Source organism: Xenopus laevis, chromosome 3S, assembly GCF_017654675.1.
Source record: "Xenopus laevis strain J_2021 chromosome 3S, Xenopus_laevis_v10.1, whole genome shotgun sequence".
Taxonomy (NCBI): domain Eukaryota; kingdom Metazoa; phylum Chordata; class Amphibia; order Anura; family Pipidae; genus Xenopus; species Xenopus laevis.
The window spans coordinates 46,445,996-46,463,754 of NC_054376.1; the positions used below are offsets into that span (position 1 = coordinate 46,445,996).

Here is a 17,759-nt window from a genome sequence, read left to right on the forward strand (position 1 = left end):
TTTTTTTCTTTTTTAATATTTTTAAATCTTTCTATTCAATTGTATATCCACATCCATTAAATAAAAAAAGGTTTATTATGTTTAAATTACAAGAAAATTGACTTTGCACAAAAATTATACAAAAATAGTTTTCATTGGATTTTTTTTTTGTTCCAATCACCATAAATTGTCCTTTTGCACGAATACAGGATTCAGCGCAATATATAATCATATTACACCTGCAGATCTTGTTTCCTCCAAAATCCATTGTTCGGCCCAGATAGGAAAGTTATTTTTGTCCTTAAAATTACCTTACAAAAATATTCCCGGGCCGTGGATATGTCTCTGTGCAACGCAATAGTTAACGTGTGCGATATTCCCGGGGGAGGTTTTTCCAAGGCATGCCCGGCACTCACTGTCCAACATTATTGCTCATTTGTACAAACGCCGTCCTGGAGATGCAACAGGCTGTGCGGATATCGGCACACAATCAGACGGGGGAGAGAAGGCACACAATTCAGGTAACCAGGATTCCTTAACACCAAAGCTTTTCTGGATGGGTAAGAAAGCCTAGATGGCAATGAAGTGACAATTGTATAAAATACCCTAGTAGACCTCAGCACATACAAACAAAATGTTTACATTTTGTCTCTCTCTGTAATAATAAAACAGTACCTTGTACTTGATCCTTACGAAGCTGTATAGATCCACACTGGTGACAAAACAAGCCCACTGGCTTTATGTCAGGTTTTTTTTTTTTAGTAGACATGGGGGTATGTAATAAAAGTCGCAAAGATAATTTGAACAAATAAGAATTAAAATTCGCATTTCGCAATGTAATACTCTTCTTTAAACTGTGCATTGCCACTTTTTAGAAGCGCTTGAAGGTGTTGCAGCAAACGTAAACTTTTTCAGTAAGACGTTTTATTACATTCACTGCGCACTGGCGCAAACGATACAATTCGCTAATCTTCTTCCCCTGTCAGAAGTGGTTGCTAAAAAGGTTCGCAAAAGCTATAGTAAATTCACGCAAAGGAAAATTTGTTCGCAGAGAGGCGTGACTTTATGCATTGCGAATATTTTTTCTGTTACCGAATTTTATTACATTCCCCCAATAATGTGTGAAGATTGTGGCGATCCCTTTGCTTCAGCAGTTGCATCCTCCATAGCTTGTTATAACTGTTTATTGTTATCTAGGTAAATAGTGTGTGTACTAAGTGATCTGGGTACCTACCTAAATAATTCTTGCCAAGCTTAACAGGCTTGCCCACCGATTTAGAATAATGAATACAGTAATTAAAATAATTAACACTTAGGGGCACATTTATTCAGCTCGGGAGTGAAGGAATAGAATAAAAAATACTTTGAATTTGAAGTATTTTTGTTGGCTACTACGACCTCAACTCGAACGATTCAAACTAAAAATTGTTTGACTATTCGATAGTCGAAGTACTGTCTCTTTAAAAAAAACCTACTGAGCACCAAAGTTAAGGTGGCCATACACGGATAGATCCGCTCGTTTGGCGATGTCGCCAAACGAGCGGATCTCCCTCCGATATGCCCACCTTGAGGTGGGCAATATCGGGCTGATCCGATCGTGGGCCCTAGGGCCCAACGATCGGATCCTAGCGTTCGCCAAACGGGCGGTCGGATCGCGGGACCGCATCAACGAACAGATGCGGCCGCGATCCGACGGGATTTTTAACCCCATCCGATCGAGATCTGGCCGACTTTCGGCCAGATCTCGATCGGGGAAGCCCGTCGGGGGCCCCCATACACGGGCCAATAAGCTGCCGACTCGGTCTGTCGGCAGCTTTTATCGGCCCGTGTATGGACACCTTTAGCCTATGGGGAAGGTCTCCGTAGGCTTTCTAGGCAATTTGGGATCGAAGGAAAATCATTTGATCGATGGATTAAAATCCTTCAAATCGTTCGAACGATTTTTCCTTCGAATCGAAGGAATTGAGCTAAATCCTTGACTTCGATATTCTAAGTCAAAGGATTTAACTTTGAGGGTCGAATATCAAGGGTTAATTTACCCTCGATATTCTACCAATAGTAAATGTGCCCCTAACTGTATCACTGCTAGGATAATCCAAGCATCTCTATGCAGTCATTCCTGTACAGAATGAGCTGAACCTCCCCAATGAAAATCCAATAATCAGGGTGTCTAGGGTGCATTCATCATATAACTGGCTTCCCTTTCAGTCAGACTATGTCAGCAGTGTACGAAACATGGCTTTGGTTCTTTGCATTAATATTCATCTAGATTATCTTTTAAAATGTTTAGGGGGGGACGATTGGTTGTTTCAGTTCATCTACGGTGTCTGGTGGCCCTTACAAAATGTGCTCTACATTAAAGGGCAGATTTATCAAAGGTCGAAGTGAAAATTCAAACTAAAAAAATTTGAATTTCAAGCTAATTTTTGTGTACTTCGACTAGGGAATAGTCCAAATTCGATTAAAATTTGAAAAAAATTTGAAATTTCTCTCTCTTTAAAACTCCAACTACAATCATTCACCATCTAAATCCTGCCAAATTGCTGTTTTAGCCTATGGGGGGGCCTCCTAGAACACATTTGGATTCAATTGGTGGACTTTGAAAAATCTAAAAAAAAGTTTGATTCGTATGATTCAAATTCAATCGAAAATGGACCTATTCAGCCAAAAAAAAAAAAATACGATTTTTTTTAAAATAAATTTTGGTTGGTCGAATTTGAAAGTTTTTTTTAAATTCCTTGATAAATCTGCCCCTAAATCATTCTGATATGCAGAATCACATCTTAAACCTGTCACACAGCCAATAAAAAGGCATTCTGTCACTGAAGGGGTTCATTTAAAAAATGGTAACGGACAGTGGGGCAAAATAATAAATTAAAAAAAATAATCACAAGACAGCATCATGAAAAAGGGTTAAACATAGTGATAATACCATGATTCAAAACAGGAAAAAAACAAAAAAAAAACAGGTTAAGCATTTGCTGGAGCCAACATTTTGCAGTATACCTCGTATCTTACGTGGACACGTCCAGTGTTGAAAAGTAAGGTAAAAAGGGATCTGGCTGAACGTTTTGGTGAGTGGTGAAGGGAAGTGATCATAGTCATCAAAGGGTGCTCTGTTGCTTTAAGAAAGCAGTTCTCTCGCTGTGAGCAGCAGTCTCTTCTGTTTCAGACTCTGAAAACCCCTCTTCTTGCCACGCCCCTGAGGGGATTCCCTTGTAGGAGATAATCCCGCTGTCCAACATGTACAATCTCTTTCTTCCAAGGACTCCCCCGGATCGCAGTTGAAGAAAGAGGAATATACTGCCAAACACCACGATTATGAATAAGCAGCTCAGGATGGCCACAATAAAGGGCAGATTAGATGTCCTGGCAACGTAATCATGACTGGAGTCTTTTAATGTGGGAGATTCTCTGCTCCTTTGAGTCTGGTGAGTGCAGCTATAGTCCAGCAGGTTGTAGTGTGAGTGTGCCGGACATGTCAGGCAGTCATTGATTGTGGTGCCTTTACAAGTGGCACATGAAACATGGCACGGCACACACACATTTACCAAGAGAGGCTCTATGTTGTTGTCAAGGGTGTAGTGGATATTCTGGATACTGGACGTGAAGCCCTGTGGGCAAGATTTTATGCAGCTCTTTTGATGGAGGAAGTAGCCTTCTTCACACACTGCAGACAACAGAAAACACAATTGTCAAAACAGTGACCAATAAAGAAGAAAAAAAACAAGACAAAAGAAATGTATAAATTCAAAAAGTGCAAGTATTACAGTTAAGGGACCTGTTTTCTAGAAAACCCCAGTCCCTGAGCATTCTGGATAAGAGGTCTTCCCACAATTGGGATCCCCATACTTTAAATTATTTTTAGTTAAATGACCCCAATAGGATTGGTTTGCCACCTATTCGGATTTAGTATATCTAAAGGTGGCCATAGACGCAAAGATCAGCTCGTTTGGCCACATCGCCAAACGAGCGGATTTTTCCCCGATATGCCATTAACAAACATGGCTCTATCGGGGGTAATCTGATTGTTCGGCCGTATGGCCGAACAACCCAATTATGATGTGCCGTGGGCTCCGGCGGGTCAGAAACAGACCTGACCGATCGACCGATCTCGCCGGACGAAAGATGGCGGCACACGCCACACACGATCTTAAAATCGTACGAATCCTCGATTCGTACGATAGGATCTGTGTGTCTATGGCCACCTTTAGCTGGGATCAAGTAGCCGGTACAGTTTTATTATTACAGAGGAAATAGAGTCTATGGGAAATGACTTCTTGTAATGCTGAGCTTTCTGGATAATGGGCTTCCACATAACGAATCCCATCCCTGTACTTATGGCCATCTGTCATTAAAGAGGGTGCAATTCCAAATAGAAAATTCCACCTGACAGCAGGGTTCTTCTAAGCACTTTTTTAATTGACACTAATTTGCTATTTTTAGGAGTTTTAAAGATGGTATTCGCAGATTATAGTGCTAAATGGGATTTATGGCTCAGACAATCTGACAATTGCTGTGCTGGCAATCTTGCAGGTGTATGCAGTAAATATCCAGTTCTACTGTCAAAGAGCCCAGCTCCGTTTCCTAAATCCCAATATCAGGGTAATGGCAGATGTTGGGCTTTTTATTGGCCACACTGAGTTGCCTTGTGGACCCTTATATTCATTAACAATGGAATCCTATCCCAACCGGCACAGAGGATTTATTGCTTGAAGCTGCTAAATGCCAAATTGTGTAATAAAACATTGTGTGCCATCAAGACAGGGTTGCCAGGTCTAATTTTCTAAACCAGCCAAAGTCGGCTACGAAACCAGCCAAGAGGCACTTCAAAAGTAGCCCAAAAACATGTGCAGTGAAAAAAAGTATAAAAAAAATAAATGAACATATGTGAAAATATGTCCTTTTCACTGTTTTGCTAATTTTTCCATGAAGCAAAATGGGACATATTCGCCCATCACCAGGGGGGCCCAGGAGGTATAGAGGCCCCATAAGGCCCTAATTCATATACAATTTCAATAAATATTGGTAAAACAGCTCAACCTCTAGACATTTTGTTGGCCAGATGATTTTTGCCCCAAAATTGTCTGAAATTGAGAAAAGGCACCAGAAAACGCGAGAATGCTTAAGGGAGACAGAGCCCAAAACCTGGTAACTCCCGACCTCTACACAAGTCAGTCCCATTGCATGCTGGTCTTACATTAAACTTGGCAGTTGGCAAATTGTTAAATAAAAACTACATTACCCAACATACATTGGGAGACTCAGGCGTGGCACTTTAGGGCAAGAAAAACGTTGGCTAGTTTCCAAACCAGCCAAACGCCCAAAAAGTAGCCCAAATCCATACCTTGGCGCTTGGCTAGTTTGTATTTTCAAAACCCACCCACAAATCCCTGGGCTTTAAATTAGTAGCCCAATTTGTCCGGAAACCCACCAACCCTGCAACAAGAACAGAGTGGTTTCACAGCCACTCAATGTAAAGTTAAGTTTGGATATATTGTTGCCTGTGGTTTCCCAGGGGTGACAAACACCCCATCTGCTCTTATCCATGTGACAAACACCCCAATTGCTCATATACATGTGACAAACACCCCATCTGCTCTTATCCATGCTTTCACTCTTGGGAAGGTGAAATTAGGAATTAAAGAGAGGAGCAAAAGTGCTCTGAAGAACACGGAGCAAGTCCTAAATAATTTTGCCTAGTTCTGTAGTATTTACTGTACTGCACTGCAATGGGAGAGAGATTCCTTATTGGCAAAGAGGTTTAATTAGTGGAAATTGAGCCCTCATTTACTCTGTAATTAGATTTGAGAATCTCATTACCACAAGGTGGATGGGGCCTCACCGGTGATATCAAAGTACTTCAGTTGGAATTAATCTATTATGGACTTTCTCTAGAGAAACCACTTTAATCTGCTGCCACATGGATAGAAAATAGGAACGACTCTTTTAACTTATGTTACTCTGGGGCATCAAATCGCACAAGAAATTTTGGTCAGTGACAAATCAGCATCACTTCTTGGGAGAATGCCCTGTCCAAGAATACTAAAGAGCACCGCATATTTGTCTCCTGTCATCAAATGGTAATATGTAGTTGTAGCTGCCACGCCAAGAGGGTATAGAATTATTTGTAGCTCTTACAAGCTAAATATTAGGCATAAAAGATTCCACCCAGCACTCGGGCACAGATAGAGAGAGCGCGCTATGTAAATACCACCTTTATGCCCTTGGTCTGTTAGTTCTATAAAAACTTTACTGCGGGTGGATAAGCAAATGGTAAAATTAATTATTAAAGAAGCGCATTACTTCGGGCTAGTGTAGTTTTCTCTTATCTCAAAGAGTTCTCTAGCCCACCTGTGCTTATTACATGTTCTGCAAGCAGGGCTATTGTAAGCAGAATCTGCCTCTGAAAAAGCAGTCGTGAAGCTAGATTGAATTATGCAAATAAGTCCTAGATTTTTCTTCCCTAGAAGGATCAATTTTGGAGAGAGAGAGAGAGAGAGAGAGAGAGAGAGAGAGAGAGAGAGAGAGAGAGACAGACACAGAGAGAGACAGAGACAGTGAGAGAGAGAGAGAGAGAGAGTAAAAAATGTGTAGTATTTGTTAATTTAATTTTTTGGTGTTACTGATCCTTTAAGCCTACCAACACATTGTTTTTCTTTAACACTTAGCAGGGCTATTGTAAGCAGAATCTGCCTCTGAAAAAGCAGTCGTGAAGCTAGATTGAATTATGCAAATAAGTCCTAGATTTTTCTTCCCTAGAAGGATCAATTTTGGTGAGTGAGTGAGAGTGAGTGAGTGAGTGAGTGAGTGAGTGAGTGAGTGAGAGAGAGAGAGAGAGAGAGAGAGAGAGAGAGTGTAAAAAATGTGTAGTATTTGTTAATTGAATTTTTTGGTGTTACTGATCCTTTAAGCCTACCAACACATTGTTTTTCTTTAACACTTACCAATGCAAGACTGGCTGGAGGCCACATTTCTGGATCCATCCCCATCAAACTTCCTGGAGAGGCCTTCTGATGCAGTTCCATACAACACCAAGACAAACTGGGTAAGTGTTCCTAATAAAACAAGGAATGAAAATATTTGACTTAATATTAAGATATTTAAACATTTGCTGTCTCTTACTTCGAAGGTGTCTGCTGGATATGAGATATCATACAGTTCAATGGATTACAACAGTGATCCCCAAACGGTAGCTTGTGAGCAGCATGTTGCTCCCAGTGGCCTCAATGTGTACAAGAAACAGATCCGCACACACGCTGATTAATGCAGTCGGGGAATATCCCATTTTATCCAGCCACCAAACATCAGCCACAACATCGATGTTTGGTGGCTGAATAAAAGGGGATATTCCCCGACTGCATTAATCAGCGTGTGTGCGGATCTGTTTCTTATACACATTGGTTGCTAAGGGACCCGCCCGGGTCAACAGAAGGAACGCACCACCAATTGCAGGATTGGTGAACTACCGGTGTGTGGTAGAAGAATTACATTGTAACCCAGTGGCCTCAAAGCATTTTTTAATTCCAGGCTTGGAGGCAAGTTTTTGCTGCATAAAAACCAGGTACACTGCCAAACAGAGCCTCAATGTAGGTTGACAATCCACATAGGGGCTACTAAATGGCCAATCACAGCACTTATTTGGCACCCCAGGAACATTTCCCATGCTAGTGTTGCTCCCCAAATCCTTTTATATCTGAATGTTGCTCACGGGTTCCCTGGATTACAACTTTACCATATTATACCTGTACACACACACTCTTCGTCATGATCCGGGAAGCTTCAGCACTGCTTTGAGAAAGTATTGCACTTGCTAGATGCCTCAAACTATATCTCAGTCCCTTTGAAAACCCACATGTAACAAGCACTTCCCTGTATTTATAGTTTATAGGAGAAGCGGAGAAAAAAACAGGGGGGTTTTCTTCACAGCTGGCGGCTTTTTCCCTTATGGAACACTATTTTTATTACTATTTTTATTAGTGGGGAACCACTTGAGAATTACTCTATTATTAGTGGTGGTACCACTTGAGAGTGGGTTATAGTCTCTTCATGGAAACATGTGCCATGGAGCAGAATGATAAGGGCCTTCTGATTGCTTGTGTTCTATCTGCTGACTGAAAGCAATAAACCTGGAAATACTTTTCCCACCCAGATAAGCAAAACACACAAACGTATTGAGACAAACGTATTGAGAGAGTGCAGCAAGCAGGGCCTCTTGCCTTCATGTATCTCGATTCATTATTGTTATGTTAATATGCATTTGTGCAGCTCTGCGGATTATAAAATGAAGGTTAATAATAGCGATACAATGCAGAGAAATGGCAGGGTGTTGTGTTGTACTAAATGATTTTTTAAAGGACAAGCTTTGAAGGATTATGTCTTCCATTCCTCAGATCTCCAGCAAAGCGAATAAATTGAACATTGACATGACAGCTGAGATTAATATCTGGGATTTCTACAATATGCTCTTTCCCAAAGCAGCACACAGTCTTGGTGGGTTTGAAGCTTATTCCACAAAAAGCCTTTATTCCTATGCCGCTTAATAAGTTAGGGCACCCATGATGCACTTCCTTACTTTTCACAATCCCCCAGTGGCTAGACAATTCTTTGTAGGACAGGAATCTAACATATTTACACCATTTTTATACTCAGAGGGGGGTTTTGGGCCAAGATCCATGCTAAGAGCTGAGGAAGGACTTTGTTTATGTTGTTATAATGAAAATGGCTTTTTAAAAACTATCCAGTCAGTGACTTGTCTCTATTGAACTATACTTGAAATATGCTGCCAGTCATTTGATCTAATAAAATATGTGCAGGGATCCCCAATCACAAGGGAACTAATGTTCCCATCATGCTCTGCAAAGCTAAAAAAATATGATAGACAAGTTCTGTTTTTTCCCCAGCAGCAAATGTTGGCTCTAAGGATTATCAATAATATTATAACGTTAGAAATGCCTTTGCTTTGCGCTCGGTCTCCTGGAGTTTATTCGGAATCGGCAGGGGACAGAAGCATCAATATCCAGTTTCTTGTATCATAATGAAAACTGTTCAGAGAAATATGAGCTATGTGTAAAAAAAAAAACTTTTAATATCTTCTGAATATAGGAACAGATCTGAGCTCAAGGAAAAAATGAAAACACAGATGCTTTCACACTTTTTACATAATCTTCATAAATGTCACACCCCTAGTATATTAAGAACTGGCTACATGGATGTGAAAATGAATTTTACTTGTAATTAAAGAAACACATGGTGGGTGATTATTTATAGGTTTGGTTGCAATTAATTATAATTCAATAATCATGCATTCTCTATCTGCCACAATATATTTAGGGGGATCTAGAATGTGTGTTGTATTTAACGCTCTTCTAAAACCCTCTATACTTCTGTAAAGCTTTCCCCTTCACCTGCTTTGGAACAAAACTAGAGAATAGGCAATAGTTTTATTGACTCCGAGCCCAAGAGAAATAAACGTTTATGTGTTATGCAGAGAAACACTGCAAGCTTGAGTCTCTCAACACCATTTTCCAATAAAATTATCATCTTGTATTCTTTCATCAATACCCACGGATAAAAATGAAACTGCTATATTTAACAGTCATGTGTTCTACTAACCTTAAAGGAGAAGTAAAGAAGTAGCTAGAAATGTTGTACATTATGTTTTGGGCTTCTGTACCAGCCCAAGGCAACCACAGCCCTTTTGAAGTAAATATATGTATCGACAAAGATGCCCCAGTAGCTCCCCATCTTCTTTTCTGCTGATACACTGCACATGCTCTGTGCTACTGTCACTTACTGAGCTTTGGGACACACTCACAATATACAGTACACATAGAATAGAAATGTCACAATATAAGGCCAATTAGTAATTAATACAGATAATTACTACATGACAGCACATGAAACCAGTGCAATTAGCATCAGAATTTAATAATCAGCCCTGTAGCATCAGCTTATATTACAGACCAACCTCATTTTCTGCTTGATAATTAGTGATGACCCCTAAGCTTAGCTTCTCAACAGCTGCTCAGAGCCCACTGAGCATGTGAGTGTCAGACACTTTCCAAGATGGTGACCCCCTGTGATAAGTTTGATATTGACAAGCTGAAACCTTAGGCTGGTGCAATAAGTGCATTTTTAGACACATCCATTCTTAGGGTTTAGTTCTCCTTTAAGGCTGATGAGTATGTCAAGCTGCACAACCCCCCCCCCAAAAAAAAACCCATTTCAGTGGGTTGTTTAACCCAGTTAAGGAGAGACAGAGGGTAACTAAATGCATCAGAAAGTACATACAGTATTACCACTAAACAGAATTTAACTCCGAATACGAGAACTGGTCTTTATTTATAAGAAGCGGTAAAAGTCATTTATTTTCAATTAAATAAATGTAATTGAAAAATAAATTCAATTAAATAAATTTGATTAAATTGAAATGGCTATCTGGTGTAATTAACAGAAACTCAGCTCTTAAAGGCATACGTTAATAGTGCTACTCCAGCAGAATTCTACACTAAAATCCATTTTTTAAAAGATCAAACTTTTTTGGAAATTTGTCATGGGGCTAGACATATCGTCCATTTCCCAGGTGCCCCCAGTCATGTGACGTGTGCTCTGATAAACTTCAGTCACTCTTTACTGCTACACTGCCAGTGGGATTGATAAACTTTTATGGGGGACCCTGGCGCCAATGCTTTTATTTTTAACTTATAGGGGGGCCCTGGTCACCAATTATTATTATTATTATTTTTTTTTTTTTTAACTTTTAAAGGGGGCCCTCACCATCAATGGCTTTTTATAACTTGTATGTGTGTGGGGTGTTTACCGTTTTCAATGCTGATGTCCGTGTGGTCTTTTAACTGTGGTGTGGGGTGGGACTTGGGGGCAGGGCCCAGAAAATTTTGTTGTACGGGCTCCGTGATTTCTAATGGAGGCCCTGCTTGTAGGTTAATTCTCACCTTGTCAGGAGCAACATAAATATTGGCAAGATGATACTATCTGCAAAGCTGCGCCTAATTTAGAACATGTCCCTTTTTTCTGGATGATGGGCAAGTCTAATGCACTTTGCATTAGCAGTGATGACTTGTTTTGATATTTTCATAAAGAAGTCAGCACAGGACTAAGGTAACAGGACTAACGAAGAACAGATTAGATGTAGCTGGAAAAAACATGCCGAGGTGAATGAATACACCGAGGCAAAGGAATTCACATTGTTCATCGGAATATTATACACAGGTGAGCAAGCAGCATATTTTAATGCATTACTTACATAAAACATTGGAGGCCATACAAAGAACCAGGAGTATCTATAGTAATAAATCAAACCAACAAGACTTGCTGTATGTTTTTCTCTTGAAAGAGTCCAGTTGATTTGACTCATTACAAGATATACCATGACCTTAATGAATGAGAACCTTTAGAGACACAGAACCAGTGTACATAAACGACACTTACCGTAATTATTGTTGTTGCTGACATTTTCAATTTCCAAAACCCACTCTCCTGCAGGATCCTCATCCCATGAATGTGTTGTCATAAAGGACCAATCATTGAAGCCATCAGCTGAGTAATCATGGGGTCTATGGCAAGTTGCAGATAACAAAAATATGTGGTTAGTAAAACGGACAGTTCTGAAAAGTGATGCCACAGAGTTAGTACCCCCTCTTCACAGTAAAACTTTTTTTCAGGGGCACACCACGCCTCAAATCCTGCAGATAATTTCTGACAAAAACACAAAAAATACCCAGGATACTCTCAGGGTATGAGTATGCTGCATGTATGGTTATGCTGATGTATACTAGCAATGCCTGTGTCATCTACAGAGTTTTAGGTTAAAACCCTTAGCGCAGAGACACACGCTCAGATTCGGGGAGATTAGTCTTATTCTTGGCAACTAATCTCCCCAAACTGCCTCCCCTTCCTTCCCTACCGTGGGATGGCACTCTGAAACTTCGGAAAACGAAGCGCTCCGAGTGCCACCCTGCCAGTGATTTACATTCTAGCCAGCGGGAAGGATGGGTAAGTCAGTTCGGGGAGATTAGCCACCCCGAAGAAAGGGAGATTTGTCACCGGGCAACTAACCTACTCGAATCTGAAAGTGTGTCTCTTTCCTTAACAGCAACTGTGTTTTTATTAGTGGCAAATACCTACAGTAGGCTCTGGGATCTGCAGTTTACTACTGCTGGGTTGCGGATTTGAATATAAATGGTATTTCTAGCATCAACCAAAGAAGAAGAAATCCTGCTGTAAGAGGATTAATTGGCACAGTGCAAGTAATAAGCTGCCTCTTCGGCTGATCAGTCACATGGAAGTGGTCCCCGAGGCAGATATTATATAGTGAGGAGAAGGTTTAAATGTACTTACCTGGGTGCCAACAGGCAAGAGCGGGTGCCCATTGGGCTGGTTAAATAGATGGCCAAGTCTCCTCTGCAATTGTAGGACAAGCTGAGTCTTGCCTGAACGTGTTCCAGGGTGCTGATGTAATTGGACATCCCTGCACAGGGCTCTACCTTGCGTCTGACTTCCAAACGTTTCCCAATGTCCCTGAGATACAGACAGCAAAATGACAAGAAGCATTTGTAAAACAGCAAATTGAACCAAGCAGTGAATTCATTCATTATTTAGGTTATTTGTTGTTCCACTAGCCAAAAAAGCCCTCCTTTGTGAGTCACTAGTCTTAGAATAGTCAGAAATGCTGGGGAAGGCAGGATGCTGGGAGTTTAAAGCTGCCAACAAAACTCCAAATACATTTTCAGACCTGTCCTAAATAAAACAAAAAATAAATAAAAATAAAATAGCAGTAAAGCTGGCCATACACAGAGAGATCTACTTATTTGGCGATGTTGCCAACGAGTGGATCTCTCCCCGATATGCCCACCTTGAGGTGGGTGATATCGGCTGATCTGATCGTTGGGCCAATCATAATGCAGGACTACGGGCTGTCGGATGTCAGGACTGTATCAACTAACACACGGTCCGCGATCCAACGGGATTTTTAACCCTGCTGATCGACATCTGGCCGATTTTCAGACCGATATCCATTGGGGAAGCTCGCCGGAGGCCCCCTTACATGCGCCAATAAGCTGCCGACTTGGACTGTCTGCAGCTTTTATCGGCCCGTGTATGGCCACCTTAAAGGGGAAGGAAACCTAGTTGGCGCAAAAACCCTCCCCCCCCCGTGTGTTGCCCACCCTCCCTCCTCCCCCCTGGCCTACCCGTCCCGCTGGGCAAATGCCCCTAACTTGTTACTTACCCTTCTGCGCAGGTCCAGTCCAGGGAGTTCACAGACGGACATCTTCTTCCACGCGATCTTCTTCCTGCTTTGACCGGCGTTTTGGCGCATGCGCCAGTAGATCGTACCGGCGAACTGCTCCTACTGTGCATGCACCAGTCAAAGCAGGAAGAAAGATCGCATGGAAGAAGATGTCGTCAGTGAACTCCCTGGACTGGACCTGCGCAGAAGGGTAAGTAACAAGTTAGGGGCATTTGCCCAGCGGGACGGTAGCCCAGGGGGAGGGTGGGCAACACATGGGAGGGGGGGAGGGTTTTTGCACCAACTAGGTTTCCTTCCCCTTTAACCATTTCAAAAACTGCGTAAACAGTTTTATTTGTAGGCAGTCGGATATCCTAGTAAATGTAATATTTACATGTAAGAAGTAAACCAGTGCTCATGCCCAGAATCCAGCTTTTCCTCACAAAGCAACAGCAAAATATTCTCATTGAAATAAACCGCTAATGGGAATTTCCTACCAAGGTGTAGAACATTTACTTTACACATCAATACCTATTAAGGCAATCTACACTAAGCAAGAACAGTTACTTTGGCAAAAAAACAAAAAACACAAGTTTCTTTGATAATAGCAGATGGGAGGCACATTATAAAGTTGAATAGAGCTGTTGTTTTTACAGAAGCCATACAGAGAAATGGGACAGCGTGTGCCCACCACCACAAATACACACCAACACGCAGCAGATGGGGTATTAAAGGAGGATATTGAGACCAGTTTGCTCACAGAAACCACAAGCAGAGGAGAAAGCTGCATCTGTTTCTCCTGCACTGCTCCATTCACACACATCAGGACAGAAGCTTTTTTGTCAGCCAATGAGGTGTGAATGGGAAGTGTGTGTTCTATGTTCCCTATGAACCAAGTTCAGGTACTAAAAGCAGGGTATATATTAAAAGAACATTTGTGCTTCGGAGAAAGAAGCTATTTACAAATGGCTGGCAAGAAGCAGATAGATAAGGCAAATAGAGTAAAAGAATCGTGTCTTGTGAGGGCACTGGGAGCAATAAAAGTCTGTCCTGTGGTTTGGTGAGTCAGTGACCCCCTTCCCTGCAGACGCAACCCTTCAGGCACAAATCATGTGCTCACCATCTGATTCACAGTCAGCACATGGACTAACAGAATTACTGCTTGTAAATTAATCAGCAGCACAATCCAAAGAGCTAAATACTGGAGATCTCTCTCTCTACCCAGGGGAATATTTAGAATGGAAAACACTGTTCAGTGTGTGTTTCTTTGAAGAAAAACAATTGTTGCCTCATTTCTTATTAAAACAAAGTTGAGGCTATCCTATCGCGGGTTTAAAAAAAAAAAAAAGAAAACCATGAAAATGGGGTTCAATGTAAAGGGGAACTATCGCGTAAATTAACATTTAATATAAGCTTCCTCATACTGAATTAAGAAACTTTCTAAATACAATCCATTAAAAATTCTGTATTGTTTCTGAAATAATCAAGTTTATATTCACTATCCCTCTCTCAACATCTGTTTCTCTTCATTCCGTCTTCCTGCAGCAGTTGGGTGAATGATCTAATTATAGGGGGGCTCCCTTTCCTAGCAGATGTATTAGAGCTCACTCAAATAATTGATTTTAGTACAAACAAACTCCAACAAAATAACTGCCTTTTGCACAAGTGAGCTCTAACACATCGTCTAAGCAAGAGGAGCCCCCCTATAAGATATATTGGATCATTCATCCGACACCCAACTGCTGTATGAAGACAGAATGAAGAGAAACAGATGCTGAGAGAGGGATAGTGAAGATAAACTTGATTATTTTGTATTTATTTTACTATGCTGAAGCTTATATTAAATTTTCATTTTCGTGATAGTTCCCCTTTAATGCTAGAAAGGCTAGAACTCAAAAGAATTTAAAAAAACAAACCTAAGCTGCTCTAACTGCTGCTGAATTTCAAGTCCCAAAAGGAACCCTCCCATTGAACAACAGTTAAGTGCATACTGTAAAGCTAATGAAGCCAAGGCATCTTGGGAACCAAGCCAGGGGTATCTTATTTGACTATGGCGTAACAAATATGCTGTTGTGCATAATATTAAGCTGCTCCTGATCTATTATGCTCCAACGACTGTACAATGTGCAGTGGGACACGTCAAGGACCAATCTTCTCCAGCAAAGAAAAGAACGCTGTTGCCATTCAACAGCCACTGAGGGATTTCAAAGTATGTTAATTCTGCCATTGTATATTATTATAGGGAATATTTATAAAGGCTATGTAAAACTGTCCAGAAACACAATTTCTACCACTGCTGGTGCAGCCACAAGTCAGAAAATACACTTACAAAAAAAAAAAGGATCTTTAAATGCTAAAAATGCCATATTTATATACTGAACTTATTGCACCAGCCTAAAGTTTCAACTTCCCAATAGTAACAATGATCCAGGACTTCAAACTTGTCACAGGGGGTCACCATCTTGGAAAGTGTCTGTGACACTCACATGCTCAGTGGGCTCTGAGCAGCTGTTGAGAAGCTAAGCTTAGGGGTTGTCGCAAATTATCAAGCAGAAAATGAGGTTGGCCTGTAATAAAAGCTGAAGCTACAAGGCTGATTATTCTGATGCTAATTGTACTGGTCTCTGTGCTGCCATGTAGTAATTATCTGTATTATTTATTAATCAGCCTTATATTGGAACATTTCTATTCTATGTGTACTGTAAATTTTGAGTCGGTCCCTAAGCTCAGTAAGTGACAGCAGCACAGAGCATGTACAGTGAAGCAGCAGTAAAAAAGATGGGAAGCTACTGGGGCATCTTCAGAGCCCTGCTAAAGGGCTGTGGTTGCCATGGGCTGGTATAGAAGCCCAAAATATAAATGTACAACATTTCTAGCTACTTCTTTAATTAAGCTTTAGTTCTCCTTTAAGGCATGGTAACAAAGCTAGAGCAACACGGCAATTGCCTTCAAACTATGCTTAAGATGCTAATCCAGGAGACTGCTTTTTGTTTATAGAATTGAGGCCCTGGTTTAAGCAGAATACAAAGCCAAAGCACAGTATGGACATTGAGAGCAGCTCAGCACAGTCACCCTCTGACCGCCACATCCAGCTCACTGGCTCTTTCAAAAATTCCAGTAATTACAATAGAGCACAGCCCAGCATGAGAAAATAGACTCACGCTGCATCACATGAAGGTTCTGCTGAACCCAGAAATAGGTCACTTCTCAAGAACAAGGCTACTCACAGTGTGGCCCTAGGGGCTTAAACGCAAGCTGCATCTTTACACTAAAAACACAGATATTGCAGACAGGATTCCTGTCAGTCCAACTTGAACGTTCATTCGTTTAGTTGCCAGGTATGCAATCTGAAAAGTGCGAATTTCTACAATAAAAACATTGTTATATATAACATAATAGTGAATGTTTTAAAAATGAAGCACAAGGTGCAGAGCACAACTCCCAAGGATATAATGTAACCCTGTCCTTAAAGGGATACTGTCATGGGAAAAAAAAAAATTTTTCAAAATGAATCAGTTAATAGTGTTGCTCCAGCAGAATTCTGCACTGAAATCCATTTCTCAAAAGAACAAACAGATTTTTTTATATTCAGTTTTGAAATCTAACATGGGGCTAGACATATTGTCAGTTTCCCAGCTGCCCCAAGTCATGTGACTTGTGCTCTGATAAACTTCAATCACTCTTTACTGCAAGTTGGAGTGATATCACCCCCCCCCCTTTTCCCCCCCAGCAGCCAAACAAAAGAACAATGGGAAGTTAACCAGATAACAGCTGCCTGGTAGATCTAAGAACAACACTCAATAGTAAAAACCCATGTGCCACTGAGACACATTCAGTTACATTGAGAAGGAAAAACAGCAGCCTGCCAGAAAGCATTTCTCTCCTAAAGTGCAGGCACAAGTCACATGACCAGGGGCAGCTGGGAAATTGACAAAATGCCTAGCCCCATGTCAGATTTCAAAATTGAATATAAAAAAATCTGTTTGCTCTTTTGAGAAATGGATTTCAGTGCAGAATTCTACTGGAGTAGCATTATTAACTGATGTGTTTTGAAAAAAACAAGTTTTCCCATGACAGTATCCCTTTAAATACAAAGCTCCCTATTACCTTCGATCCTTTGCAACTTACATTCTGAATTCCCCTTATGGGGTACATTTATCAAAGAGTGAAGTTCCGCAGCTCTCAATTCATTTCTATGGGATTTTGAAAGGCGTATTTATCAATGGGTGAAAGTTCACCCTTTGATAAATACGCCTATAAAAATCCCATAGAAATGAATGGAGAGTGCGGAATTTCACTCTAGTGGCGGAACTTCACTATTAACTTCACTCTTTGATAAATATACCCCATAAGGGGAAGTTTGAAGATATAACTGAGCCACCCACCTCCTGACCGCAAAGAGTTGCAACTCAAAAGCTGTAAAAAGCAGAGCGAAGTACAAAAAATGGAGTTCTGCACCTTTTCCCACAATAGTAAAAAAAAAAAAAAGGCCTCATTAGCAGTTACAATAGGAGGTCAAAAGCAACTTTCA

General features: G+C 40.8%; 1 protein-coding gene across 1 annotated transcript in view; it reads right to left on the bottom strand.

Annotated features, from left to right (window-relative positions):
* Positions 1-2,672: 2,672 nt before the first annotated feature.
* furin.S (furin, paired basic amino acid cleaving enzyme S homeolog) overlaps positions 2,673-17,759 on the bottom strand; it is a 107,214-nt gene continuing 92,127 nt past the window's right edge. Inside the window, 4 exon segments of the mRNA NM_001087807.1 lie at positions 2,673-3,649; positions 6,927-7,037; positions 11,431-11,555; positions 12,340-12,519. Of these exon segments, the coding sequence (NP_001081276.1) occupies positions 3,084-3,649; positions 6,927-7,037; positions 11,431-11,555; positions 12,340-12,519 (982 nt within the window). The 3' untranslated portion in view covers positions 2,673-3,083.